The 27,504-nt window shown below is 44.3% G+C and overlaps 1 protein-coding gene across 1 annotated transcript in view; it reads left to right on the plus strand.

Moving 5' to 3' along the window:
• Positions 1 to 708: 708 nt before the first annotated feature.
• OC90 (otoconin 90) overlaps positions 709 to 27,504 on the plus strand; it is a 34,142-nt gene continuing 7,346 nt past the window's right edge. Inside the window, exons 1-12 of the mRNA XM_065400215.1 lie at positions 709 to 754; positions 7,209 to 7,274; positions 10,453 to 10,512; positions 11,193 to 11,367; positions 15,903 to 16,015; positions 18,717 to 18,845; positions 20,772 to 20,813; positions 22,224 to 22,280; positions 23,462 to 23,512; positions 23,634 to 23,684; positions 25,462 to 25,518; positions 26,176 to 26,220. Of these exons, the coding sequence (XP_065256287.1) occupies positions 709 to 754; positions 7,209 to 7,274; positions 10,453 to 10,512; positions 11,193 to 11,367; positions 15,903 to 16,015; positions 18,717 to 18,845; positions 20,772 to 20,813; positions 22,224 to 22,280; positions 23,462 to 23,512; positions 23,634 to 23,684; positions 25,462 to 25,518; positions 26,176 to 26,220 (892 nt within the window). The remainder of the gene's footprint in view (positions 755 to 7,208; positions 7,275 to 10,452; positions 10,513 to 11,192; positions 11,368 to 15,902; positions 16,016 to 18,716; positions 18,846 to 20,771; positions 20,814 to 22,223; positions 22,281 to 23,461; positions 23,513 to 23,633; positions 23,685 to 25,461; positions 25,519 to 26,175; positions 26,221 to 27,504) is intronic.

Below are 27,504 nucleotides of genomic sequence, written 5' to 3' on the forward strand. Positions count from 1 at the left end.
ACTTCAATGGAGTTACTTGTCTTTGATATTGCTGTTAGTCAGAGCAGACTCAGCCCTAGACCTACATGGTGTATAATTTACATCAATATGAAAATATTTTACATGCTACATCAGTATATCTGTAAAAGCTACAATTAATGTTTGACTATCACGGGGGCAGTTCCTCTGGTGGTTTAAATGAAGTCAATGGAGTTTACACCTGCTGAAGATCTGGACTACTATACAATGTTTCATTATACATGTGCCATATTTAAAAGAAGTGTTTTGATTAAATATTCCTTAAAGACATTAAAATTTATTGCAGACTCAAAACAAAACAAACTTCAAGTTCACCATTTTGTTGCCAGTTATGGCTTCCCACTAACAGTATTTTGGAATAGTCCATTTACTCACCTCAAATGGTCCTGTAGCAAATATTGTTAATCAAGTTTAAATAGTCATTGTATCAATTAAAATGTTGGGAAACCATGTGAGACTCAGCTTTGCTATAATATGTGCATTTCACAAGTGTTAGTGGGTAGCTGCATGTCACATCAGAATGAAATATGACCAGGCTACACAAGTAATTCAGTCACAGCAAATGACCCCCTATAACAAATGTCTTTTTACTCTTACATTTAAGACATAAACATCCTACATAACATTTTACTTAATTCACCAGGCAAATGTTTCTGCTGTGTGACTCTTTCCATTCTTTGGATTAAAACAATGATTGTAATTCTGCTGATGAATATGTTGATGGTATTATACAGTGGTAAGTGACTGCATATTTCTATGTCTATTTAACATTTACACCTAATACTGACCATTTCAAGTGGACTAGTTTTTGGAAAAAGTATTTGGATTGCCACCCGGTCTCATCACTAGAACATACTGAAAAAGGCATAATCATCAGATTAGTGATAAAATGTGTTTTTGCAGGATGTCAAAGACATTATAGCAATGCAAGAAAACTTTTAAATGGGTTTATAATGTAAACACAACACCAGTGTTTTGCTCATTAGAAAAATCCTACAAACCGGTTACATAAAAGGGTTCCAAAATATCTATAAATGTTTTTTAGTCTTTGGATAAATCCATGTTATCCAAATACTCGGGACCATTCAGACATACATAAATACAATGAGGTTCAGCTAAACCGTCTTCCTGAGCTTTTATCATGGATGTGATTCTCTTCCTTTTCATCCGATTGTTTTGTTCTTGTCACAATGTGTGGAAGGAGTTGCTCTGAAGTTAGAAAGAAGTACAGTAATAGAGCTCACATGAAGTCAAATTCTGCATTGACTTACTACACCGGCCTCATCTCTCGAATTTCAAAGGGGTTGTTATGGTGTGAATGTCAGTGGAGAATTGAACCACACAAATCACAGAAGAGAACTATATTAATTAAGCTTAGCGTTAAGAGCAAAATATAACAATACCAGTCATCAAGAACACCATTGTGTTCTTTTTTCTGTCAGAGAATCTATATAATAAGATTCCAGGAGAGAGAGAGAGAGAGTGTGTGTGTGTGTGTGAGTGAGTGAGTGTGTGTGTATGTATCACTCTGAAGCTGGTCCTAGAATGACTGAAGCTACAAGCGTGGTGCAGAGAACTTCTTGTTTAGACTGTCACCAGGTTCAAGCACTACTAGATTCGCTGTCTATTACCATCCCATTTTGAAGTTCTCAGCCATTTTTGCTTTATAAGTTATCCCCATTTGACAGAACGGGGCTTTCAGCTACTAGTACAGAAATATCTGCTACAATGTTGGGTTTAGAAAGTCAGTGTGTATATCCAAAAAAAAAAAAAAAAAAGGTAAAAAAGACTTTGCGTATTGATCAAAATATACTGCTAAAATCTTTAAAATGTACCAGCCAATAAAAGCTCAAACCTGAGCGCCTAAGGTCAGGCACCCAGATAAAAACTGCCATTTAGTTGCTTAAAAATAAATTGGAATGTTTAGGACTGGGATTTCCACAGGAGCCTCAATTCAATATGAAATTCCAGGGTTGTTGAGCACCTAACTTCTTCTTGAGCGCATTTGCAATCCCAGCCTAAACACCCAGTTTTGAACGTTTTAATTAAATAGGAACACAAGAGCTGCCATACTGTATGTCCAGTGTCCTGTCTCCAGCAGTGGCCATACCAGAGCTTCAGGTGGAGTTTACAGAACAGAGCAATTTTGGAGTGATCCACTCCCAGCTCCTAGTAGTCAGAGGTTTAGGATCTCCCCAAGCCTGTGGTTGCATCCCTGACGGTTAGGATTGCCATCCCTCCAGGATTGACCTGGAGTCTCCCAGAATCGGCATCGATCTCCCGGTGACTATTGAAAGCAATCTGGAAGATTTTAATAGGATATTTTAAGAAAATGACATTACATCATGTTGGGAAAAATAATTTCCCAGAATAGCTTCAGTCAGAGTTGGCAACCCTACTGACCATCTTGGTTAATAGCCATTGCTGGACCTATCCTCCATGAACATAACGGGTTGTTTTCTGAACCCAGTTATACTTTTGGCAGTCAGAACATTCCATGACAACGAGTTCCATGGTTAGCTGTGTACTGTGTGAAAAAGTACTTCCTCTTGCTTGTATTAAACCTGCTGCCTATTCATTTCATTGACTAACCCCATGTTATTGTATTGTTGGAAAGAGTAAATAACACTTCTTTATTCACTTTTTCCACACCATTCATGATTTTATAGACCTCTGTCATATCCTCCCTTAGTTGTCTCTTTTTTGAGCTGAACAGTCCTGATCTTTTTAGTTTCTCCTTGTATGGAATCATTCCACCCCCTCGAGCATCTTTGTTGCCCTTCTCTGAACCTTTTTCTGTTCCACTATATCCTTTTTGAGATGGGGCAACCAGAACATAGTGTGGGTGCACCATAGTGGCAATATGATATTTTCTGTCTTATTTTCTATCCCTTTCCTAATAGTTCCTAACATTCCATTAGCCTTTTTGACAGCTGCTGCGCATTGAGAAGAAGTTTTCAGAGTACTATCCAGGGTGACTCCAAGATCTCTTTCTTGTGTGGTAACAGCTAATTTAGACCCCATCTTTCTGTGCATCTGGGGGTGGGAGTGGGGTGGGATTATTTTTTCCAACGTACAGTACTTTGCATTTATCAATGTTAATTTTCATCAACCATTTTTTTTGCCCAGTCACCCACTTTTGTGAGATCCCTCTGTAATTCCTTGCAGTCTGCTTTAGACATAACTATCTTGAATAATTTTGTATCATCTGCAAACTTTGCCACGTCACTGTTTACCCCCTTTTCCTGATCATTAAAGAATATGTTGAAGAGCACAAGTCCTAGTATAGATCCTTGGAGGACCCACCGTTCACCTCTCTCCACTGTGAAAACTGACCATTTATTCCTACCCGTTTTTTCTATCTTTCAACCAGCTACTGATCCATGAGAGGAACTTCCCTCTTATCCCATGGCTACTTTCCTTAAGAATCTTTGGGGTGGGACCTTGTCAAGGCTTTCTGAAAAATCCAGGTCCATTTTGGCCTACAGCTTTTCTCGTTTTGGAAAAGATGATCAGCTTTGATTTTTCCCTTATTTGTTGATCTCCATTTTCTGAGTGGGAGCTAGGTGGCTTTCAGAGAAGTTGCTGTAAGTTTGCTTGATGGACCTGGCTTGTTAAACTACTGAGTATATAAGCCCAAGTGAGCTGTCTGCTCCAAAAAGTTTAGGGTAATTTTGACATAATTGTGCTACATTCCTTGTGCCACATTAAGCAATTTGAAATAGCTGTGATTATAAACACACAAGCTGAGGGCACACGCTCTCTCATTGCTGGACTCTGTTAAGATTACACTTCTTGAAAGCACGATCAAAAGAGCAGCATCAATTATATGATCTGAATACCACCTCTGTCTTATAATAACAGCTGTAAGGGGGGAAGGAGGCCTGGCTTTATCACAGAACTTCCTGTGTGACAAAGGGCAAGTCTCTAAAGCTTTCTGTACCATCTATAAAATAGGACTGTTAATACCTGCTTCATGGGAGTGTTTTCAGGTTTAATTAATTAATATTTGTAAAGTGAACATTCCTTGGCTGGAAGGGAAGGTGCCATATACATGTGAAGTATTAGTATGAACACTCAAAGACATGATGTCAGCCATTTAAGTCAATGATTTATCCAGAGTCTTCTCTCATCTTTTGTTTTCCTAATAAACAAACTTTTTCTTTCTTTACATGAATCACATGTAAAGTCTGTAAGAGATTGTGAGAGTTACTTTTTCAAATAAAAAGCATCCATTTGCTTTGAGAGTATTTTTGAGCCCTTTTGTTTACTTTTGCAAATTTCTGTACTTCTTACATTTTGTTTGGAAGAACATGTTTAGGAAATTGGAAATTATACAAAAACCTTGTGCAAATGCCAGTGGACACGCTGGTTCAGGAAATACTAGACATTTCAGAGTCATTCCCCAGACTTAAGAAGGGGAATACTTCCAGAACCAGGAATCCCTCTACAGATGGCAATCACTTTATATTCATGTGACTATATATTAGAACAAGCATGCATGCAGGAAGTGTTTGTGGTCCTATTGAAAGCAGTTTGCGTATTTGGAATTCATCTGATCAGGGTGCAGAAACACCACTGTTTAACTTGTGAACAATCTCACAGCACAAATGTCAGGGAACAAAGAGTAAAGCAATGCTTGCAACAGGTAGTTCCTGAGTAACTGACAGGATAAACTATCTTTGCATTGGCCCAGATGTTGCAATGAATGAAGTCAATGGGATTCCATATGGGCACCTGCGTGGAGCTCATTATAGGATCAGTCAGAGCCTTCAACTATTCACTGAACAATTCAGAATAACTAAATTCTGTGACACTGTAAGCTTTTTGGGGCAGGATTGTCCTCTACTACATGTTTGTTTAGCACACAGCACAATGGGGCCCCAAATCAGTGTGCTTCTAGGTGCTTCTGGAATAGACGTATTAAATAACAAAGTAGTAAAAAAATCACAATCTGCTAGGGGAAAGGGTTAACTTTTGTCAACTAAATTGTTGACTGCGAATCCTGTGCTCTCTTGTATGTACTAGGGAGAATGTGTGGGGAGCTCCTTTCCTTATATTTTGACTGTAAACCAGGTTCTCTCTTTTTGTTAACAAACATTGGCCTATTGATACTAACTGGAAATTGGAAATGTCATTACCGGTCATACAAAGAAAAGGAGTCAAATAATTACAGGGGGGCTGAGATTATTATATAACATCTCCAGCAGGCTGCAGATATTCTTGTGCTAGTAATTTTATGCCAATTAAACTTGTTCAAAAGAATTAAGTCAGCTATGAAACATGCTTGAGCAATTGCCTCTGCTCTCCATGAGTTTAGGGCTATTGTTCTTGCTCTGCATAAATTCTTTGTTTTCAGATTCAGAATCATGGATTTGGTCTGGGCTGTACAAAGGACGATACAGCAGTTGGGTACCCATAATCCATTGACAGTCAATGGAAGTTGGGAATCAGACTCACTCTCTTAGACTCCTTGGAAAATGACGGCCTTAAAGTATTTGAGTGTGATTTTCAACAGGGCTTAAGTGACTTAGGAGCACAAGTCCCATTGAAAGTCAATGGGATAAGGTGCTTTTGAAAATTTTACCCACTGATCCTCAGCTGGTGCAAATCAGCAAAGACTACACCTGAGCAATGCTGATTTGCACCATCTGAGAATGTGGCCCAACATGTAATTAACAGTAACAACATGACATGGCAAAAGGATTTTTATCGTTGTAAAGGGAGCACAGGGAGCAGCCTGCAAATCAATGATAGCTTTGCTTAACTGCAAGTCCGGGCCAAATCTGTTTATGCATGTGCAGTATTAAATGACACTCCTGCTAATGGGTTCAGATCATTTTAGTCAGTGATCTGAATTCCTTGTAGCTATCAAGGTGCTGCTTCTCTTTTCCTGCAAAGGTCACATTTTATAAGACGGACTTTTCTGTTTGGAGAAAAGCAGAGGCTACAAACAGAATGACAATCTTGCTGGGTCACTGTTTACCCAAAAGCCTTTCACTGGGGCTCAGAGGAATACATGGAGCTCCTGGAGATTAGTGCAGAAATAAAAATAAGTGGCTCCAAGATTCTCCGATGCTACCTCCTCCCCAAGCACTTCTGAAATGTTTACCCATCCTTAAGGAAGCAAAAGAAACCCAAAACAAAAACACAAACTCTGCAAATTACTCACCACCAGGTGGATAAATGCAAGAAGGAGCAGAACAAATCACCACCTTTTATCCCAATGCAGAATTTTGTGAACAGAAAAGTAAACGTGGGGAAATTCTACCTTGGCAGCTTCAAAGGGAGGCAGCAATAATCCAAATGAAGAAGCAGAAATAGCCGATGGGGGTAGACAATATAAATGAAATAAGCCAATCTTTGGGGTAGTGGCCAGCACAATGGGGCCCTGACCTGGTTGGAGTCTAGGCACAATAGCATTATAAATGGTGAATAATAATAATATGGACTTCAAAAAACTAAACAAATACGTGCCAATAACCAGTGCCTAGGCTCCCCAGTGAAGCAATCAGAAATACAGCAAACAAGAAATCTCTCAGATATCTCTTGCAACGCACTATTAATATATTAGGTGACCTGTTCTGATAAGATACATTGCTAAACTGATAACTGTCTAATGGTGCTGCTTCCCTTGAGCCTGATATGGTTTGAGTTGAAGCCCTCAAGCACTGAGGTAGTTCCAATGAGAATGAAAGTTGGGACTGAATCTGAGGGAGCATTAGGAAAAGAATTCTGTATTTGAAAGGGACATCCAAGCACAGAAGACACAGGAAAATAGGGGGGTTGAATTAGCAATGGAGCTTCAGTGCAGATTCTCCCTAACTGCAAATCAAACAAATGAAGGTCAGAGGGATTTACGGACTAAATGGCACAATGGAAGAGGCCAGCTTGTCATAGCTCATGTGAGTACCCCCAGTAAGGGTAAGGTTCAGCAAAGCACTTAGTATGTGTATAAGTCCACCCCTATTTAGCAAAGCACTTAAGCATGTGCATAACTACTTTAAAATCGAAGTCAACGTGACTTAAGCATATGCTTTGTTGAATCAGTGCATTAATGGAGCTACCAGGGCACTCTGGTATCTGGCTATTCAATAAAATACGCACTCTCTGTCCTTATGAAGTGTATATATATTTTCTTTTTCTTTTCCATTTTAAAATTCTTTCTTCTTGAATGTTTGGTGAGACAGGCGGCCAAGAATCGGAGCCCCCAGCCCTTCCACCAGAGCTTCCACTTGCACCTGAAAGAAATCTGAGTAAGAATTTTTAAGCTTTCCTTGTTACAATATTTTCATGCATTAAGAGGAACCATGGTGCAACCTCTTTGGGCAAGGGATCCAGAAAGAATTTTCCAGTAGTGTTCACAGATCTGTCCCTCATTATACTGGACCTTTAGCAGAGGTTAAATAACCTCAGAGCCCTGAGTCACCTCTCGCTTGCACTTATCTTACCTTTATGTAAGTCCATTGACCTTGGTGGAGTTCCTCCTGATTAACATCAGTGTTAAGAGGAGGATCAGGTTCCTCTGTCAGATACTGCATCATTGGTGTTGCTGGAGCACAAATCAAAAGCTACAGAGCCAAAACCATCTCTCCTATAACCTAGGTGAGGTCCCTCAAGTTGACTAGAGAATAATTTGTACCACTGATCCTGAGTTTATTGTTGCAACAGGTTTATAGCTAATGAACTAGCTAGGAATTTACATTTGAAACTATAAAATCTTACCTGTTTCTCAAAAGAAAAGTGAGTCTGAAAACGGAGGGTAAGTGAACCTCCAAGTTTCATGGTCTTAACCATATCTTAACCATTGAGCCAAACAAACTTCTTTTTACATCTTAAGTAAGATGGGGTTTATTCTTATTCTCTGGGGTTTATTCTTATTCTTAAACCCCAGAGATTATAAAATGGGGGAATTTCTGATGGCTGTTTGGGGTCTGAGTAGTTGAAAGACAATCTCACTCCAGTCCCCAGCACACACATATTCACATAAAAAAAATCACAACCATAGCTGACATTTTTGGCAGTCTCAGAAGAGAGGATCGGATGAGTACAGAGAATGAAACATATCAGTTCTACTAGAGGTGTTCCTTCAGAGCTGGGTAACAATAGTGTAGTGCCCCTATCCACCTGGTTACCTCCTTTAACATTAAACTCCTTAGGGGTTTTGATGGACAGGCCTGGGTTCATCTGGATCCCGTCTCCAGCTCAGCCGGGTGTAACGTCCTTATTTTCTTCCCATAGGAATGTATTTAGCGATGCCTCCCGCCCCTCCTCGCTCCTCCTGGCAGGGTCAGCAGGGCAGCTTTGAAGGAAAATTCTAAGCACAGGACAACGCCCACTTACTTGCCAGATAGTTGGAGGCTCCCACGAAATAACACAAGCGCACAGTATATTCAGGAGAGTAACTATATTAAACAGGAAGTAAATATAACATAATAGGGTAAACCACTGCTTTCAGGTGCCCATGCTGATCATACCCATGAATTTCCCCAGTCATGTGACCTGACAGAGCAAGAGTAAAATGTACTGTCCCATTGTTACATGTACTTTGTAGGGGGCCTTCATGACCTGTGACAGCAATAGCTTCTGTGGAGCAATTAGTAACTTGGCAGACTTGGCTCAGCCCAAACGACTCACACACGAGTCCCTCCACAGGTTCGACAGGCAGCAGGTAATAAAATCCCCAAACCCCACCCCTGAGCATGAGGACACAGTTCAGAGAATAGGGGAGTCTTCCAAACAATTTCCCTAACTAAAGGATGGCGCACTCACAACTCCATGGATGATCCTCAGGTTCTGAGCTGGACCTGAACTCCTCGGTCACTGCACTGCAGAGGGGCTGACAATCACAGTTGGCAGACGTCCTCTTCATGCAGGAATCGGGCTGATTCTGTTCCCCGGGGGGCAGGAGGGTGCAAATGATAACAACCCTACTAAAATCCTAACTCTGATCTCCTGCCCTAGCGCTCGGATACAGTCACAGCAGGCTGGCAGGCCTGGGCTGGCAGCCCAGTACTTGCCACATGGTAACTGATTTATCTAGGGAGTTGGAGGGCTAACTCAGTTGGCTGGGTAGGGAGTTTTCCCAAGTCACCTTGAGCAGGGAAAGGACCAAGTTTAGGGATATTGCCTCCAGGCACCCGGATGCCAGTTCTCAGCGGGACCCTGCGTTGCAAGCTTGGGACTCACAAACACATCACACACCAAGTCCTTTCCTTTCTGTGGCTGGCTCCAGACTCCTCCAAAATGGCTTTTCCCTTCTCACAGGGCTCCCAGGAACAGGCATCTCACTTCCTATTGGTCAGGCTAGTTCTTCTTCCCGGGCTTTGACTTGTCAACCATTTGACTCTGCCACGCTCCTTTCCCCCAGACACTGCCCCTGCTCTGAGCAGGTGGGCTGGTGGCCATCCACAGGGCCAGCTCCAGGCACCAGCTTGGCAAGCAGGTGCTTGGGGCGGCCACTCCGGAGAGGGGCGGCAGGTCCAGCTATTCGGCGGCAATTCGGCGGACGGTCCCTCACTCCCGCTGGGAGCGAAGGACCTTCCGCCGAATTGCTGCCACAGATCGCGATCGCGGCTTTTTTTTTCTTTGGCTGCTTGGGGCGGCCAAAACCCTGGAGCCGGCCCTGGCCATCCAGGTACACCTGCTATCCTCCCCGGAGCTGACAGGGCCTCTGTGCCTCGAAACAGTGTCTCTCCTCTCCCCCTCTTGGTTGCCTAGCAGACGTTGAGTCTGCCCTTGGCCCCCTTCCTCCCAGGGACAGACATGCCCTCCCCCTGAGTTACAAGCACACAGAGACCCAGGAACCAAGGTAAGTTCTTTGGAGTGAGAATGAGAGAGAGCTGGGAGGGAAGCTTGCACCGCTGTTGCATATGCTATACTTCTTCGAGGGATGCATAGACTTCAGTATCCAGGGCCATCAACATAATTTTCAAACGGCTGTACCAAAATGAGTTAAAAGGCCTGAAAAACAGGTCTTCAAATATCTTTACAAAAGAATGCCTGCATACCTCCAAACCTGGCGACGCCATCACTGACCATTGTGTCATATACCTTGTGGAATTTTTTAAAAAACCCAGCTCCTGGAGTCAGGGGATTCTATAAGCATCTCATCTTTCAATTTGTCTGTTAAAAATTATGTTTCTAGCCCTCACAGCTGCAGAGAAAAGCGTGACAATAAGACCCTGAAAGGCTCAAAAACCAGGAGGCAAAAAAATAGATTCCCAAAGGTATTATTTATTAAAATCTCATGATTTGAGGGGGCTTGTCTCATAATTTTTGAACGCTCAGGGTTGGCTATACTGCAAGAGTAATATCATGCCTGCAGCTGCATTATGCCTCCCATTGAAATCAACATACTGAAATCAATGGGAGCGACATATGTTTATACAAAGGCAAACATTTTCCACCATTTTTATTATGCTTTTGGTTTAGACAATATCACGTTCTTCAATGGGGTCTTTCAAAATGTGGACAGCGTTGCATTGTTTTTTGGTAAGTGCAGACTCATGGTTTGGTATTTTGGGTAGTAAAAATAGCATGGAATTTGTTTATAAAAAAAGAGCAGAAAAAACTCCTGAAATTACAGATTTCCTTTAAAGCTAATATCTAAGGATTAAATTGGCTGCAGTTCCTAAGGCCCCCAGAATGGCTGCTGCACTTGCTCCTTAGACCAGAGGTCCCCACCCTCTGGGGCGTGTGGAGGAACGTTCGGGGGGGGAGGAGGGGAGACAGAGGAATGTTCAGGGGCATGTGGCAGGGCCCAGGCCAGCCCCCACAGATGGTGGGGAGGGAGTGCCACCCAGCCCAGCTCCGCTCCCAGTTCTGCTTTGGCCCTGCCCCCAGCCGCGGCTCCGCACCTGTCCCCAGCCTCGCCTCCAGCCTCGGCCCCTGGCTGCAGCTCCATTTCCAGTCCTGCTCCCAGCTACAGCCCTAGCCTTGGCCCCCTTACCCCACACTGGGGAGCCACACTGGGGAGCCACAGCCCCACTCCCAGCCCCGGGGAGGGGGACACAGATTGGGTAAGCGGGGGTGCGACCCTGAAAAGTTTGGGGACCTCTGCCTTAGACCCAGATCCTGCATTTGAATCCACGGAGGAGGACCCCAGCAGCTACAGTATCATCCAGGTCTTTCCCAGCTCTGACTATCATCCTCCTATGTCTATTCCCTCTTAGACTGCCTGGGTTCTCACTTCACTTGGCTACAGTCCATATTCACTAACTTCCCTGCACTGCTCCATTTCGTGAACAAAATGAGGTGTGTAACTGGACTTTGCCCCAGGGATTTCGAAGACTACGGCTGCTCTTGCCGGTTCGAGATGGAAGGGCTTCCTGTGGATGAAGTGGACAGGTGTGTTTTGTTCCTGGGAGATAGTTCTCCTGGGGTGGATGGGTACGAGTGGGGAGGAACAAAGCGTGGTGGGAGGTGCAATGTTGAAATCTTGCAGCGACAGTCTGAAAGTTAACACTTGGCTAAACTGCTTATGGTCATAACCAGGGGACCCTTAGCTTTACAAATGGATGATTGGCTCACATGCTAATATCCAAGTATCCAATCTGTGCTTACCTGTAACCGCCCATCCTCAACCAACAGTGTCTCCAATGACCAACGAAACATAGGATATAACATCGGTTATCCTGGCCTCCTAAACGATCATTGTCCTTTGATGGTGCCATCCATTTCCCAGTCACCAGCAATAACAACAGCTACTTGGCAGCACAACCCTGGAACCACACAGAGCAGTAGCTTCCCGAAAGGCTGTTTTCAGTGGTCTAAGGATAATTTTAGAACTGGATAACCCCATCCCCTGGATAGTAACCCCACTTGTTGTGCGTCTCCCTTGCTGTCCACAGATATTGGGATTTATCATCCAAGCCTTTATTTCCCTGAATACTCTCAGCTGGCAAAATGTGGACCCCTCTGCCCCTGAAATTAAAAGCAGGTGTAGTCCACACCTCTGCACCCATATTTCACTGTAACCCTGGCTGTGAAGCTGGGCTAAACTGGTTGCAAAAGGAAACCACTCCTGAGAGGCAGCGGATTCTCTCTATGTACATGCTCATTGTCATAGTACCTGACCATCTAAAGACATTCATAGGTTACAGACCATGGTAGCACAAAGCTATTCCCTTCATTTTACACCTGGGTAAACTGAGGCACGGTGTGATTAAGTGACTTACCTCAGATCACACGGGACATTTTTGGCAGTGTTGGGAACAGAACCATAAACTCCTGACTCCTAGCCCTGGGCTTTAGCCTCTGCCCCGGTGGATGGATCCTTGAGGGTAATTCAGTCCATGCTCTTCCTTACTAGGCCAGTAAGGTAAAATATAGGACAGGAGGCGTCAGTGCTGAGAGTCCTGTTTCCTCATGGTCACTTGAGTGGGGAACACTGGGAAAGAAATGCAACAAGGGCCAAGTCCTGCCCAGGCGTAGGTGGGGAAAGAAGGGATTTCATTTGCGAAGTGAGCAATGTTGTCATGGCTTAAAGAGGGTTAATGTAGATTTTTGCCTGGCGATGAATCCACTGCAATCCCATATCATCTGAAGGGGAGGAAAATGGAATTTTTATCTTCCCAGCTGCGAAAAGCCACACAAAGTCCTCATGAATGGCTTGGCGAATTGCTCTCTGAATAAAGGTGCTGACACTCTGAAATCAGAGCTCGATCCAGTTCAATGAACTGAGAGCTGAAACAGCTCTACAGCTTAAACAGCCCCTCACTTATCATTTTAATGAAAAGCTGCGTAAATACAGAAGCCTGAGAAGCCGCGGGACAATCTATCAGTCTTTAGCCCGAGAAAGATTCACAGACACGACCTTTTCAAGCAGATGGATTTGAAATGGGTTAGCAGCATCTCTCCCATCAGTACAAAACCCACTGTACGATATAGGAGATACAGATGTTTGCTTTTCCATATACATATACAAGATACTGTTCAGATTTAGAGAACCTCTTTAAAGAGACACTGACACTGAAAACATCCTGCTAAAAGAAACAGTTCTGCCAGTGCCAAGATCTGTGTTATGTAGAAGTTGGTGAGTTGCTGAAGTCCATTCTCCATCTAAATTCCTTAACTCCTGATCTTCTTGTCCGAGACTGGAAAGGTGAAGCAGAGAGCTCAAGAAACTTGCCCAAGGTCAAAGAGGCAATCAGTGGTAAAGCTGGCTTTAGTGTTAATGGGCCTGATCTCTGCTCTATTACTCCAATTCTATATTAGTTCGATTGCATTGAACTTAATAGAGTTACACTGGTATTAAACTGGTGTGACCGAGGATCCTGAGATTCCAGCTGGGGTCATTAAAGTGAAGTAGTTAAATAATACTTTGCTGCTCACGGACAGCTTCCACCAAAGGATCCCAAAGCACTTTGCAAATATTCATGAATTTAGCTTTTCAGCACCCCTGTGAGGGAGGGAAGTAGCATCATCTCCACAGTCTGATTGAGCCAATTCAGTCTCGATGAATCTAGGCCTCAGTCTCTAAGGTACTTAAGTGCCTAAATCCCAGATTTAGGTGCCTAAGTGCCCTGGGATCTCTAAGAGAGGTGGGGCTTAGCACAGCTCTGCTCATTGGCCAGCTCCCCGCCTCTACTGGCTTTTATGAATCACAGTCTAAGGTGCCTATCCATCTCCATTCATGGTACAGGAAGCCTAGGTGCCATGTGATGCTGAGCGTCACAGCACTTAAGTACCTTTGTGAATCTAGGCCTGTGACATGCCAAAGGTCCTGCAGGTCACCTGTGGCGGAGCAAGGAATAGGAACCATTTCTCAATGGTCTCAGTCCAGCACAACACTTAATATTAAATTAAGTGCTTTGCTGGATCAAGATCTTAGTCCTGTGTCTTAACCACAAAACCAAATCATCCTCCACTAGCTTTCCCTTCTCTGATGCTAAGCTGTTCATGTTCAAATAATCCCACCAGCGAGAGTGAAATAAAGGACCAAATATATAGGATGTTTCCTTATATCCCATGAAGGATTCCACCTATAAAGACCACACAGCGCTCTACTTTTACCCCATTGCTCTTTCATTCTGCAACCTGCGCTTTTGATGCTGTCGGTCTGCAGGGCGGGGCTCTAGGTTTTGTACATGGTTTGAACTTACAGCACTCAGCATTGTCTGTATGCGTCCCAAACATTGCCAAGAAGCTCCGGGGAGGATTTCCTCGACCTGTTACTGTAACAGGCAGTTCATCTTGGCGATCACAGGCTGTAGCCGGATCTTGGAAACTGGATATAATTTTGATTGTCAAGCTGAAGACTATGTCAAGGCTTTTCTATGGAATGCTGTCATTCCCATCTTCGTTTAATATCCCCTGGTACAACGGTGATGCTCAAGTGCAGTCACACCATGGAAAGGTTCCAGCAGAGATAGCAGATGGATACCAGTGAGTGGAAACAATAGACAGGTCAAACATTCACCATTTGTTAGAACAGATGCTTCCTTTTGTCCTCTGCCCCTTTTAGTGCTTGCTCGTATTTTAAAGACAGTTACACTATAATACAAAGGGTGGCTATCACTTGCTCCTGTTCTGTAGAGAACGTACATGGGATCAAACAGTTTGAGTCCACCCAGTGTGGACACAATCCAAGGCCTCCTAGGGGATCCCTGTTCAGAACAACCCCTGGGATTCTCATAGCCTCAGACATAAGAACATAAGAATGGCCATACTGGGTCAGACCAAAGGTCCATCCAGCCCAGTATCCTGTCTACTGACAGTGGCCAGTGCCAGGTGCCCCAGAGGGAGTGAACCTAACAGGTAATGATCTAGTGATCTCTCTCCTGCCATCCATCTCCACCCTCTGACAAACAGAGGGTAGGGACACCATTCCTTACCCATCCTGGCTAAAAGCCATTAATGGACTTAAAATCCATGAATTTATCAGACAAATCTTTTATACCAAGACAACATCATCCTAGGCACAGCCCATATTAGGAGCCCTCCTGCTTGCCTCGCTGCTGAGAGCCATGACAACGTCAGAAGATGGAGATTGTCTTTGCCTTCCCAGGCAGCACAGGGGCAACGGAACACACTTGGAGTGTGGTAGAATGAAACAAACTGCTCACAGGGTACAACCATCCGTGGCTGAAGACAAACACCAGCCTATTCCATACACGTGGAGGATGATATGGTGCTCATGTCACAGCCTTAATAATCCCTCCGAATACCTGTGGCAGAAAGATATGTCTGATTATCTGTTATGACGAGGCAGAGGACCCAACATGCAGAGAGATTAAATGAATTCCCTAGTCCCATGAAGGAAGTCAGCCGTGTTCAAACACAGCAACTCCAAGTCCGGTGTCTTGCCCCAGTACAGTGGGAAAGAGGCTTGCACCTCCCTGAGTGATCTGGGGGGCTGCCAGGGGCTGGGGCTGCCCCCAGCACTGGGCTGTCCTAACTTGAACTCTGTCTGCCATGGCTTTTGCAGCAGCCAAGAAATAGCTGGGGCATAGAAATGTCTCCTGTTGGCCCCTCTGGGCCAGGGACTCTGGAAAGAGGAACTAGCAGAGCCAGCTCTGTGCTTGGCAGGGAGACTCTCTGTGCCTTAGGGCTCCTTTGCACCGACAGTGCAAGGGGGCTGCAGCAAATTGGGGAGAGGCAGACAGATTCTCGCTGTGTTCAGTCTATTAGGCCTAGTCAGCCATGAGGGGGAAAAGGACCACCCGCCCGTCTTCTAGGGGCCAGAGGAATGAATGCTCCTTACTGACAAACTAGTCAGAAAAAAAAGGACACCACCTTTTCTCCCACAGCATCCTGTACACCCGCCTGCTGCCCAGTGCGTCACCACCCCAAAGGGGAGGCAGGCAGTGAAGTGAAAATGAAGGTGTGCGTCCCCGGCATTCTTCTCGTTGTCTTTTTTGTTTCTTTGTTTCGTTTCTAAGCTGCTGTTTCCAGCACCGCAAATGCTATGAAGAAGCCGTGGAGCTGGAGTGCTCATGGGACCCTGCCAAGATATCTATGGACATCAGCTGTCTTACGAAAAACATTACCTGTGGTAAGGTTCAAAGGGGACTGCTGCCTGTTACCAGGGCTTTGTACTGATCGGGGAAAAGGGGAGTTGCTTTTGCATTTGTACAACGCCTAGCACAATGGGGTCCTGGGCCATGACAGGGGCTGCAATGATATAAATAATAAATAATAATAATTCCCATTAATTTACTGAGAGCCATGTATAGACCAGGCAGAAATCACCCATGATTGTCTTGTAGGTCTAGGTATATTTAATCCTGCCTCGGTGTGGAGGTATGGCCTAGATGGCCTCTCAAGGTCCCTTCAAGCCCTGTGTTACAGCTCTCTGGATTCCAGATGGAATGGCTGTTCTTGTCACGTACCGATGCTAGTCAGAGGTATCAATATTCAATTGGATGTAAAAACAAAAATCCAGGAACTGCTACAGGAAACCCAGTGCTGGGCATCCCCGACGGCAGGATCGCTCTCTTTGGAGGCCATTTAGCATCGTTTGGTGCATCTGTGCGGCTCACACATGTAGCTGACTGCCCAAGAATGTGGAATGACATGTTTTTAAAGCTCTGTTTGTCTTTATTGAACCTCAGCTAAGACTGTGAGGCACTCAGTTACTATGGCAACGGGGGTCCTGCCAAGTACCTAAGAGAGCAAATTTATTTTATGGCCAGAAGGGACCATTGGGACCATTTAGCCCAACCTTCTGCCTAGCATAGGCCATAAAAGTCCTCCCAATGACTCCTGCATCGAGCCCAATAACTTGTGGTTGAGCTGAAGCGTCACTTTGAGTGATGAGGAGCTTATCACGTCCATGATAAGGCATGGCGATAAATATTAGCATTTCATAACAGTGTCAGTGTATTGCATTGGTTGTCTTCATACGTGTTCGAAAAATACTTGGTAGTCTGGCCAATAGCATCAAGTGGAAGATATCCATTGTGAAAGCCGTATTAAATTATTATCCAAAGCAGTAGCACAAGTCAGGCACCTTCTAGAGCTGGTTTCCAGCTAAAGATCAGGCAGGACTGAACGGGAAGCCTCGGAGGTCACTTTAAAGTGGTTATTTAGACAAAGACACTGACGGGTCAGAAGGGACAGGGCATTGCGTGCGGTCCTTGGTGTCAGCTCCACTCGCTCACACGAGGAGTTTTATTTCACTTTACGGGAGTGCTGCACAGTTCCCCACATAAACTGGACCCAGCAAGAAAATAAGGAATTATGTCATTCAGCCTCCTAGCTACCCTCTGCTCATCATGCCCTTTGCTTAACCACAAACAATTCCCTTTGACCATCCAAGCCACAGCCCCATCTCATGCCAAACAACCAACAGGCAGCTTTCATTTCCACCAGAAATATAATACACCAGCTGAGAGGTGGTCTGATCAGCAAGACGTTAAAAGTGCTGATGAGCCCAGCGTGAACCAGGACTCCCAGCACTGATAATATTGGAGCTGCTCCGGTATTAGCAACCATGGAACAATTTTACAAAACACACAAATAAGCCACACCCTCCGAGTCTGTCAATCAGCATAGAGAAAAGCAGACATGCCAAACCCGTGAAAAAAACGCAGAAATTGTGCTCATTTTTGGCTTAATTGGCTTGTAGCTTGTTTGGCTTGTTGCTTGTTGTAGCTTGTTGCTTTTTTTTGATTGGCTCCTGACAAGCAGGGGCAAGGGGGGGAGAGAGTCAGGGGTGCACAGTGGGCTCACCACGGTCCCAGACTGCACGCTGGGGGATCCAGTCACAAAGAGTGTTGGGGTTCTTACGGATTGGCTTGTTATGGCCTTGTTTTGAAATGGGATTAGCTTGACTTTTGGCTTATTGTGAAAGTCGGGGTGCTTATTTACCACGTGAAAGTTGGCAACTGTGGAGAAAAGGGGCACTGAAATGACTTTGTAAGGGGAGGGAGCTCCATTCAGCTCTGGTAAAATCTGAGCAGATGTTACCCTGATGTGCAGAAGTGATTTTTCACTCCTCTATATGGTTTCTATTTAAAACAATTTCCCATCAAGCACTAGTCCTCTGTAAAGCCCAGGGGCCAGATTTTGATCGCTGTTACACCAGTGTAAATGTAGAGTAGCTAACGCATTGATAGCGCCACTCTGGGTTAAGCCTGGTTGAACTAACAATCTGATCCCACAATCCTTTCTAGTCTCACACCAAAGCCATTTTTGCTTTAGCTCGGTCTTCAAAAAAGCACGTCACAATGGGGAAAGTGTTTTTCTCTGTCCCCCTTTACTGGAAAATGGCAAAGGTATTTTTGTTCAAACTGGAAAAAAAGTATTGCCCTTGCTTAGGGTGTCAGCCTGGAAATAAATATTCTTCTCAAAGGTGAATTTGTCACAGAGTTCTCAGTGTCGGAAAACAGAAGGTTGTGATGGAAATTGTTTGGCAAACTGTACTGTAATGCAAAGCATGTTTTGTAATATCCCCTACAGTAAATACAATGAGAGCTGCACCAAGTACTATCCCTAGCCAGCAATAGCCAGTGGTAGAATGGAAAAACAACAACATTTACTTTAAATGTCACCATGAATTTCCCTAGGATAATTCAATCTTATTGTTTTGTAAAGCCAGAGTTTATTTATCCTTGGTACTTGCAGAAACACAGTATAGGTTTATGTTCTACAAAATGAAATGGAGCTGTCGATGGAAAGCCGGAGAGGCAAAGGCAGATGGTGGAAACAGATATTTCAATGGTACCTTGTCTGGATTTTTGTTTTTACTCCAGAGTCTGGGGATCCTTGTGAACGGCTTCTCTGCAATTGTGACAAAGCGGCTATTGAGTGTTTTGTCCATTCACACATTAACTCTTCCTTGAACGGCCTGGATGTCTCCTTCTGTCCAGGTCAGGTTACAGGTAATAATAAAGGGCCTGATCTACTGACCATTCAAGTCAATGGGAATCTTTCCATCGGCAGAAAGGGCACCAAATTGGATCCAAGGAGAATAGTGCTGCCGCTGGTGTCTCGGTTACTTACGCTGCAGATGGCATCAATGTCTGTCCTGTTCTCTGTTTCATGAATCTTTTCCATTTACCATGACTCAGTGAATCCTAGTGGTAGGAGGGTGGGGATTAATTCCGGTGATTTGACTAGATGGCCAGATCTACAGAGCAAGTTTGTGTGTGAATGGGGCCGGACTGACTGCCCTGAAGGCTGAAGTCCTCTCTTTGCTCACAGTAAAGGTAATTCATGGGTGAGAGGGGAGACAAGCTTCCCCACTCTGCTCAGCTTATGGGACCCCTCCCTGGCATGGCAGAGTGTAGGGTAAGGTCAGTATGAGAGGGGTATTCATCTCCATTTCCATTCATTGACCTCTAAGGCTGCCCAAAGGGCTGCTGAGCTGGGCTATAATTTTATTGCTATGGACACTTGTTTAGTGAGATCCCCCAAACTCGTTTCAAATAGATCATCGGACAGATTATGAGATGGCGACGACTTTTGGACACTCTGGCCTTGGGCTGGGTTTGAACTAACGGGGGCAGCTTCTCAGCCTAGCTCAGTGGCCATGTTTCCAAAAGTGCTTAGCAGCCTGTGTGTGTGCTTGCAGGAGTCTCGGGGAAGCACCGGAAACATTAGAGTGCCTAAAGGTTGCTACACTTAGCTCATTTCCACAGCCTTCTTTTTTCAATCTGCCAAGTACTTTACCAATATAAACTACTTAAGGTTCTTGGTAGAGTTACTCCTCCTAGAGCCCTGCAAAGCTGGGAAGTGCCATCCCTACTCTATAGACAGGGAAATGGAGGGTAAGTGACAGGCCCAAGAGCCAAGATGTGAGCATGGAAGAGGGAAGTTCACCTCTATTGAGAGAGACCCAAAGCAAAAAGCTCAGGGTTTGAATATAAAAATCGTTGTTTCAACACAATTCCATTTCACAAACCCGCTCAAAAGGTTTTGTTTTACAACTGCACCGAAAGGGCATTATTGTCCTGCCGACCGCTCTGCTTACTACTGAGGTTAAAGGTAGATTCTCTTGGAGGTCAGTGATCCCCCCGACTAGTTTGGGATTCAAAGGTTCCCAGTTATATATCTTGGTGGAACAGAGCCCGCATAAATCAAGAAATCTTTTCATTTGATGGTCACCATGATGAGGCTCCACTCACCACGCTGGTGCCTCCTACTGGTCGTCTTAGGAATTAGCTCCGCAAGTCGGTACACCCACTCCTAGTGGGGCCTCAGCTGCCGGGACTTCTGCTCCCGGACACATGTCACTCCAAGGAAGGCAGTGTTCTCCTCATGACACAGCCTCCGGTCATGTCAAGATCTGTGCTCCCCCCTTCCGGGGGCAAGTGCTGCAGTCCAACTGTCCCACCACTTCTCCAGTGATGACTGCAGCCAATTGTCTGGCCACTTCCCGAGTGGCCCCAGCACCCTTTGCCCTTGCCTCAGGGCCTCAGCATGCAAATCCCAGCAGCCAGCCAGGATCTCTTCTCTGGCTCCCCCATCTCTGCTAGCAGCACTACTCTGTCCAGGGAGCTAGCTTCTGTCTGCCTACTAGGCACCCAGTTCTCTCTCCTTTAGCTCCAGGGTGTAACTGCCCCTGCTCTGCCCTGCGGCTCTTCTTATATGGGCCTGCTGAGCCCTGATTGGCTGTTCCTCGCAGCTCCTCTCCTATTGGCTGCTTTCTGCACAGCCTCCCTAGGGCCCTATTAACTCCTTGCATGCCAGTGGCCCCATCATAGTCACTCATTTGGTTACCTTCCTGTATAGCTTCACTGTGTGTTTCAGACTTTGAAAAAAATGCTTCCTAACAGTATATCAGCTATGATCTCTCTTCTTCTCAGAAACAACTAGCAAGAAAGGATTGACAACACTTCATATGGAGGGTATGTCCTGAGCTCTAGAATCCTTTGCCTTTAACGTATTCAATTTATATCAGCTTATTGATCACAAAAAAAGCTAGTGCACACTTCAGCAGAGGGATTCTTTACAGAAAAGCAAAGTGCAACACCTCTGTAGCAAGATGCTAAAATACAACGGGGAAAGTTGTCAAATGTGCTTAAGGAGCCTAAGTCCGATTTTCAAAAGGTGACTCAGGCAGGTTCCTAAGTCACTTTTGTAAATGGGATTTAGACTTCTAAATCATTGAGTCACTGTCACAGGGTGACTGGCTCCTTTAAGAGGGAGTGGGGTCCAGTGCCCATGTGACTAGTTGTCTGCTGCCAAATGGGCTTCAGAGAAAGCACCTGGGCCTTATAAAGGGGTAAACGGCAGCTGAGAGAGAAGAGCTGCTGAAACGGCTTAGGACGGATATAGCTGAGAGCCCAAGGCACACAGGCCCAAGTAAGGGCCCGTGAACCCCTGAACTCAAGAGGAGGGACTGACTCAGCAGAATTTGGAAAAGGCTGATAACTTTGCGGAGACAGACCAAGGAGGAGGGGCTATGCCCCATAGGAGTCTTGAGTGGAAGAGAGCTACTTTGGGTGTATTTCATATTAATAAACCAGTCCCCAAGAATGTTGCTTGTTATTAGACATAAAATCTCTGTGGATTATTCCGGGGAACCACTGCAGGAGAAATTGAGGAAGGCTGATGATGAGCCATACTTGGCCAGCAGGGGGCACTACAGGCAGGCATGCCCTTTGAGAGGTGCTTTGAAAATGTCATAATTTTAAGAGGTAGTTCTGTGCATCCAACTATGGAAGAACATATTTATTTTAAAAAATATAGACTGGTTCAAATATCCAAATTCCCGTGTGTGTGTGTGTGTGTGTGTGTATCTAATATACACATACAAACACCACTGTTTTAAAACAGACTGCTTCCCACATGTTAAAGATAGCAATGATAAAAGGATCGGATTCATGCCATTTTACATGCACACTCTTCTAACTATAACATCTTCGGCCCTGATTCAGCAAGATACTTAAGCAAGTGCCTAATTTTAAGCATGCTCATGTGTTAAAGGTAATGATGTTCTTAAGTACCTTGTTGAATTGGAGCCTTAAAGAATAATGATCATGAAGGAGTTTCAGTAAATGTTTTCAACGGAAAGCTCTGTCGGGCAGGGCCTGGACTTTGTTCATGTTGTACAGCACTGACTACAGGGTAGTGTCAGCACTGAACCAATAGTACAGCAATAATGAACCGAAATAAATCAGGTTCCACTTGCACCAGTATTGCTAATGACTGTAGTCATGTTACACTGAGTTGATGCCTCTTGAATTGCCCATGAGCTGATTGTGTTTTTATGGCTAGTGCATTGCTTTGAAATGAGACCTCCTTTATTTTTGCAGAGCTTCTTTACCACCGGGGTGATAAACCACTGCTGACAACTACTTCCATGACAGAAGGTTTGTGCATTGACTCTGCAGAAGAAACATTTCCAACAAATTTCAGAACCAGTGAAATAAATAATCCAGGGAAAAGACTGAAATATGCTCTGAGTTAACCAAAAGGGCTCATATAAAAGAACCTACCATTGGTCCTGTGAGCCAATACAAGACTAAGTCCCAGAGTATAGTGTTTTGGATTTGTAGGTGCCCTCTGCTGGGAGGACTCACTTTAATATTTATACACAATACAACACACAATGACAGTCTCCAGCCAGAATCGTTTCAATGCACTGGAATGTGCCACGTGTCATTCTGACGTCCAGGATCAAATCGTGAAGTCACTGCTTAGCTTTTACTTGAGGAAATTAGTCAATGACGTCAACGGGAGACTTGCCTTAATAAGGACTTCAGGCTTTGACTCATAGTGAAGTCATTGCATTGTAGGGTGACCAGATGTGCCAATTTTATAGGAACAGTCCCGATTTTTTGGTTCTTTTTCTTATATAGGCTCCTATTACCCCACCCCCGTCCCGATTTTTCACACTTGCTGTCTGGTCACCCTATTGCATTGAGATGGGGGAGGGGACAAAAAAGATTTCACTGTAAGAGGACTTCAACTTTAGAGTGAGCCAGCAGAACTGCTCCTTGAACAGACCTTTCAAGGGAATGGGTCCAATCTACGTAAAGCACATTGTAAATCTGTGGGGTTGTGTGCAGGGTTTTACCTCTGCCCTCCATGCAGAGAACGTATGCTGGGCTGTTGTGGGGGAAATCTAACGCTCACCTTAGAGAAACACAGAAGAGAAGCCAGATTAATGTATTTCTCCAAAGCCAAGCGCGTCACTTGTGGGGAAGAGGGGATGCTGCTGCTTTGAAGGATTTTCCCCATAGCAGGCCGGCCATGGGATTTCTTAGTAGGGACATGAGAATGCATCGTCTGTTATTGCTTCAGGTATTAGCAAGAAGGGGAGCTGGGCAAAGCAGACAGGCTAGACAGCCTCGGCACTCCCAGGCCAAATACACTGTCACCAACATGCCTGATCGCCGCTTGGCAGAGCCCAGGTGCCTTTTCTGAATCTAGGTCCCTGAACAGTGGGGTTGTTCTGAGCCATCACACCAAGCATGAGTCTGGAAGAGTAGAAAATCCCAAGGTCGCCTGTGAATGTTAAGACAATACCGTGTGGTTTTTGTTTTTAAAGGAATTCCACCTGCAGCCAGCAATACCAGCTTGAACCCCCCCACTTCTGAGTGTAAGTGATGGTGTTACTTCATAGCTGTCCTGCCCCTTGTCGTATGCCACATCTCTTACTTTATCGTTTGCAGCTTGCTTTTCTGATCGCACAACTCCAGTCTTGGTTTGTGTATTTACAGTTACTCCCAGAGAGCTCAGCAGTGCACGGGGGAGAACGCCCAAAGCAGAATGTGAGTGGCAGTTTCTGTATTTGCACATCTGTAATGATCCTTTTCAAAAAACATAACGATAATGAGGCATATGTAATTAGCACATCAGCACGAGACCAAAAATAGCTGCAGCAAATATAAACCTTTATTAGGAAATTCACAAAGTTGGAAACACTGCTTGTAACATAGCTAGTAAATGTATCTAGTAAAAGGAAGGTGGGATTCTGAAAAGCACTGAGCATTGGACCACCTCTACTCCCATTGATATCTACTGGAGTTTTCCCATTGACCTTATTGGAGCAGAGTTAAGCCAGTGCTGAGTGCTTGTCATTAGAGGGCATCTATGCTTTCTTACATCAAAACATCCCAGAAGCGAACGCTAACTACTATGGTATAAATATGCAGACACCAATTTTAGGGTCATTTATGATCTGCATTTCTAAATGATTAAAAAGCAGGCGAAAAAAGCACTTCTCAGGATGAATTTAGCATGCAAAGGTAGTGCTGCCTAATGGTTAGGAGAGGAGAATTGGGTTTCATTTCCAGCTCTGTAAATGACTTTCTGGTCAACCATAGACAAACACTTAAGAATCCAACCCAGCTGTCCACTAATTATGGGTGCACATCTTAAAACTTCCACAGGGACACTATTGAAATTTTGGGCCTTAACATCTTAGGTTTACTCATCTGTAAAATGGGTGTGCTATTATATTTCCACTTTAGAGTAGTGTTTGTGGGGCTTATTAGTAATGTAAAAAGCATTGCAAGCACCTAGTGACAGGTGTATTTTATAATGGGATCAAAACCATTTATCATTTTATCCACAAAACACATTTTCATCTACTGCAAATAGAAGAGAGAGTACAAACCTCCAGTGGTGACATTTTCACTTTTCCCACCCTATCACAAGGCCTTGTGCAAAGGCTGCGTTCACCATCTTTGCATTTCACCAAGGTCTGTACTTCCTTACAGTGTGTTTTCTGACAAACGACTCACATTTTCTGTCTTCAGTAGCTATTTCTGCTGAGCCCAGTGACTTGGTCCCGAGGACTCCCAAAGCAGGAGGCCAGGAGGTTTTAGTGGTGGTTGTATTTTTCTGGCAAATCAGTCACTGTAAGCTCCATGTGGTCATACAGCGGCATTAGCAGTAGTCAGCTGATCTTTGCAAAGCTGCCGACTCACTGCCCCTGCCCCGCAGCTAACGAGCAGTTCAGAGCTCTAGCTCAAGCCAAACCTGAAGTGGAATTCTCAAACAAGTCACTGTGTTACCAGCATGGCCTGATCCTGTAGCCAAGCTCTGAGCATGCCTAAGACTTGGCTTAGGTGCCTCACTCCAGGGAAGGGTTCAGGCCGAGGATCCTGAGTGAAGGGAAGATCCTATCTTTGACCCATCCGTCGGGTGCACCAGCTCAGCTGCATAGGTGCCTAAACCCCTCTCCCTGGCATTTCATCCTGGCTACCTTAGATTGCTCCCTGCTCAGATTACTGACTCCGGCGGCTCCTTCTCTTAGGCCATAACTTGCCCATGCATTGTATGGGGAGCCTGGGCACCTAACTCGGGGCTGAAGATTTCATTAGCGGGCAGGTCGCCTGGGGTTTAGGCATCACAGCACTGAGCGGAGCAAATGCCTAAATCCCTTTGAGGACCATTGCCTTAGCATCTCTGTGCCTCAGTTCCTCATCTGGACAACGAGGTAATGCCGACGGTTGGTTGTTCTTTGAGAATCTCAGATCAAAGCCACTAAACAAGTACGGTTTGTTTGGTTCACTACCCTAATGCTTCTGCTTTCCGGTCTAGTTATCGCAAGAGATCACGAAGGCATATCTGCGTCCTTTGTGGATCCCACACTAACAGGTAAGTGAATCTTAGAGCTTGAGTATATGGTGTCACAGTGTGGACAGGGGTGAGAATACACCTGCAGATGTGTGACAATAGCATGGCACTTGGTAACACAATGGCATTTGAAGTGATTACTATAGTAATATTATGGCTCACCTGCTTTGAAATCTTTTTTTTTTTAAATCATCTTTCCTGGGAGAAAAATTGTTTTTTTTTTTAAAGAGATAGCCAAGTTAAAAATCTCAAATAAACTACAAGTGTTAAAATTGAATTGGACACATTTCACCATTTTTATGCTGTTTATTTTCTGCCTTTCACTGAATTTGAGCAATGAAACTAGACTTGTCATTTCCACTTCCTGCTGGAGAATCTTTCAATCAAGGCAAAGAACCATTTTCAGTGAACATTTTTTAAATTTCATAAATTATTTCTAGTTGCAATTTCAAAGGCCCAACCGGGAGTTAATTGCCCTGTGCGCCTTGACTTCAATGCACTTTGTGCCTTTGAAAATCTAACCCTCCATTAACATCAGGTTTTCTAATACAATGATCCTTTAAAGTACATTCATAGATATTACAGCCAGAAGGGACCATTATAATGCTCTTTTCTCACCTCCTGCATAGCATTGCATAGAATTCTTTCATGACCTAAAAGCTGGTTAATATTTTGCAGTAACTACAGTGAAGATCACAGCCACACCAGCAGCTGCAACTGAAAGTAAGGAGACAGCACCACGACCCCTGGTTTAATATCCTACAGCACCCTTTTATTTTCAGTTGACCTTTATGAGGTTAATTCAGATGAACTAAACTGGACCAGGGAAATTTCAGGTGACACTGAATATGGGAGGGGGCCGTGGGGGGAAGAAGCAATTTTTCATCTGTGCTATCTCTGACTCAGGTATTAGAATTATTTGTACTGCAATAGTGCCCAGGGCTTCCAGTCAGGGATCAGGGCCCATTGTCCTAAGCCCAGTACAAACACATACCAGAAAGATGTGTGTCTGCATCAAAGAGGAGTTATCCGCCAAGTTCTTGGGCGATTGCTACAGTTAACAAGCACCTTCTGAGTTCTAATCCTGCCTCTGAGACTGGTGTACTCCAAAGCTGTCAACAAGTCATTTTACCTCTTGGCCTCAGTTCCTCCATCCGTGCAATGGGGATACTACTACTATTATTGATAATACTATTTTTCTGTACTGAGAGGGGTCTAGCACACTTTTGGGTACTGTATAATAAACAATAATATTAATGCTTTCAAACCATTTCCCAATAAACGTGGGTTGCACAAACTAACTCCACCACCTCAGGAGACAGTAGTTAGTGACCCATTGGAAGACAAAGGACAGAATGAGCATGGAGACTGAACTACCTTCTCACCCCTGGGAATTTGGATCCTGCAGGTCAGGTGTGAGGCAGATTGGCAAAGCAGTGAAGGGCAGCCAGTGTTGTCTGGTCTGTGTATAGACATATTACTTCAGTCTTGATGGATCTCAATGCAGCACCTTTCACCAGCTCTAAGTTTGCTTAAACACAGAAACGTTAAAGGTCCAACACACACATCCCAAAATCTCTGGGCATCGCACATAGCAATCGCTGTTGTCTGGAATGTGAAGTGTTGTCACTGTTCATGGCAAGATGCCTGCAAAGTAAAGCATCCTAACTCTGGTTATACTGTCTATGATGATTGCACATTGCTCACATTTCACTGCGTCACAACCAACAGCCCCACTAGCACTTGGTTTCCCCCTGAAAAATGCATTCTTGGGTTGACCAAAACTGCACAAATTCACATGCAATAAACCAGATTGGTTCAGGAAATTCTGAAAAAAAGAAAAATGTTTCATTTTGGCATTTTAAAAATTAAACATGTCAATGCTTTGATTTGAAATGACTTTTTGTTTTGAATTTTTCTTGTTTTATTGAAAAGGTAAAAAAACACCAGCCCTTGAAAATGAAACAAAATGTTTTGTTTTGGGTTGAATAAAATTTAATTTGACCT

Source organism: Emys orbicularis, chromosome 2 (assembly GCF_028017835.1).
Source record: "Emys orbicularis isolate rEmyOrb1 chromosome 2, rEmyOrb1.hap1, whole genome shotgun sequence".
In the NCBI taxonomy this organism is placed as follows: domain Eukaryota; kingdom Metazoa; phylum Chordata; order Testudines; family Emydidae; genus Emys; species Emys orbicularis.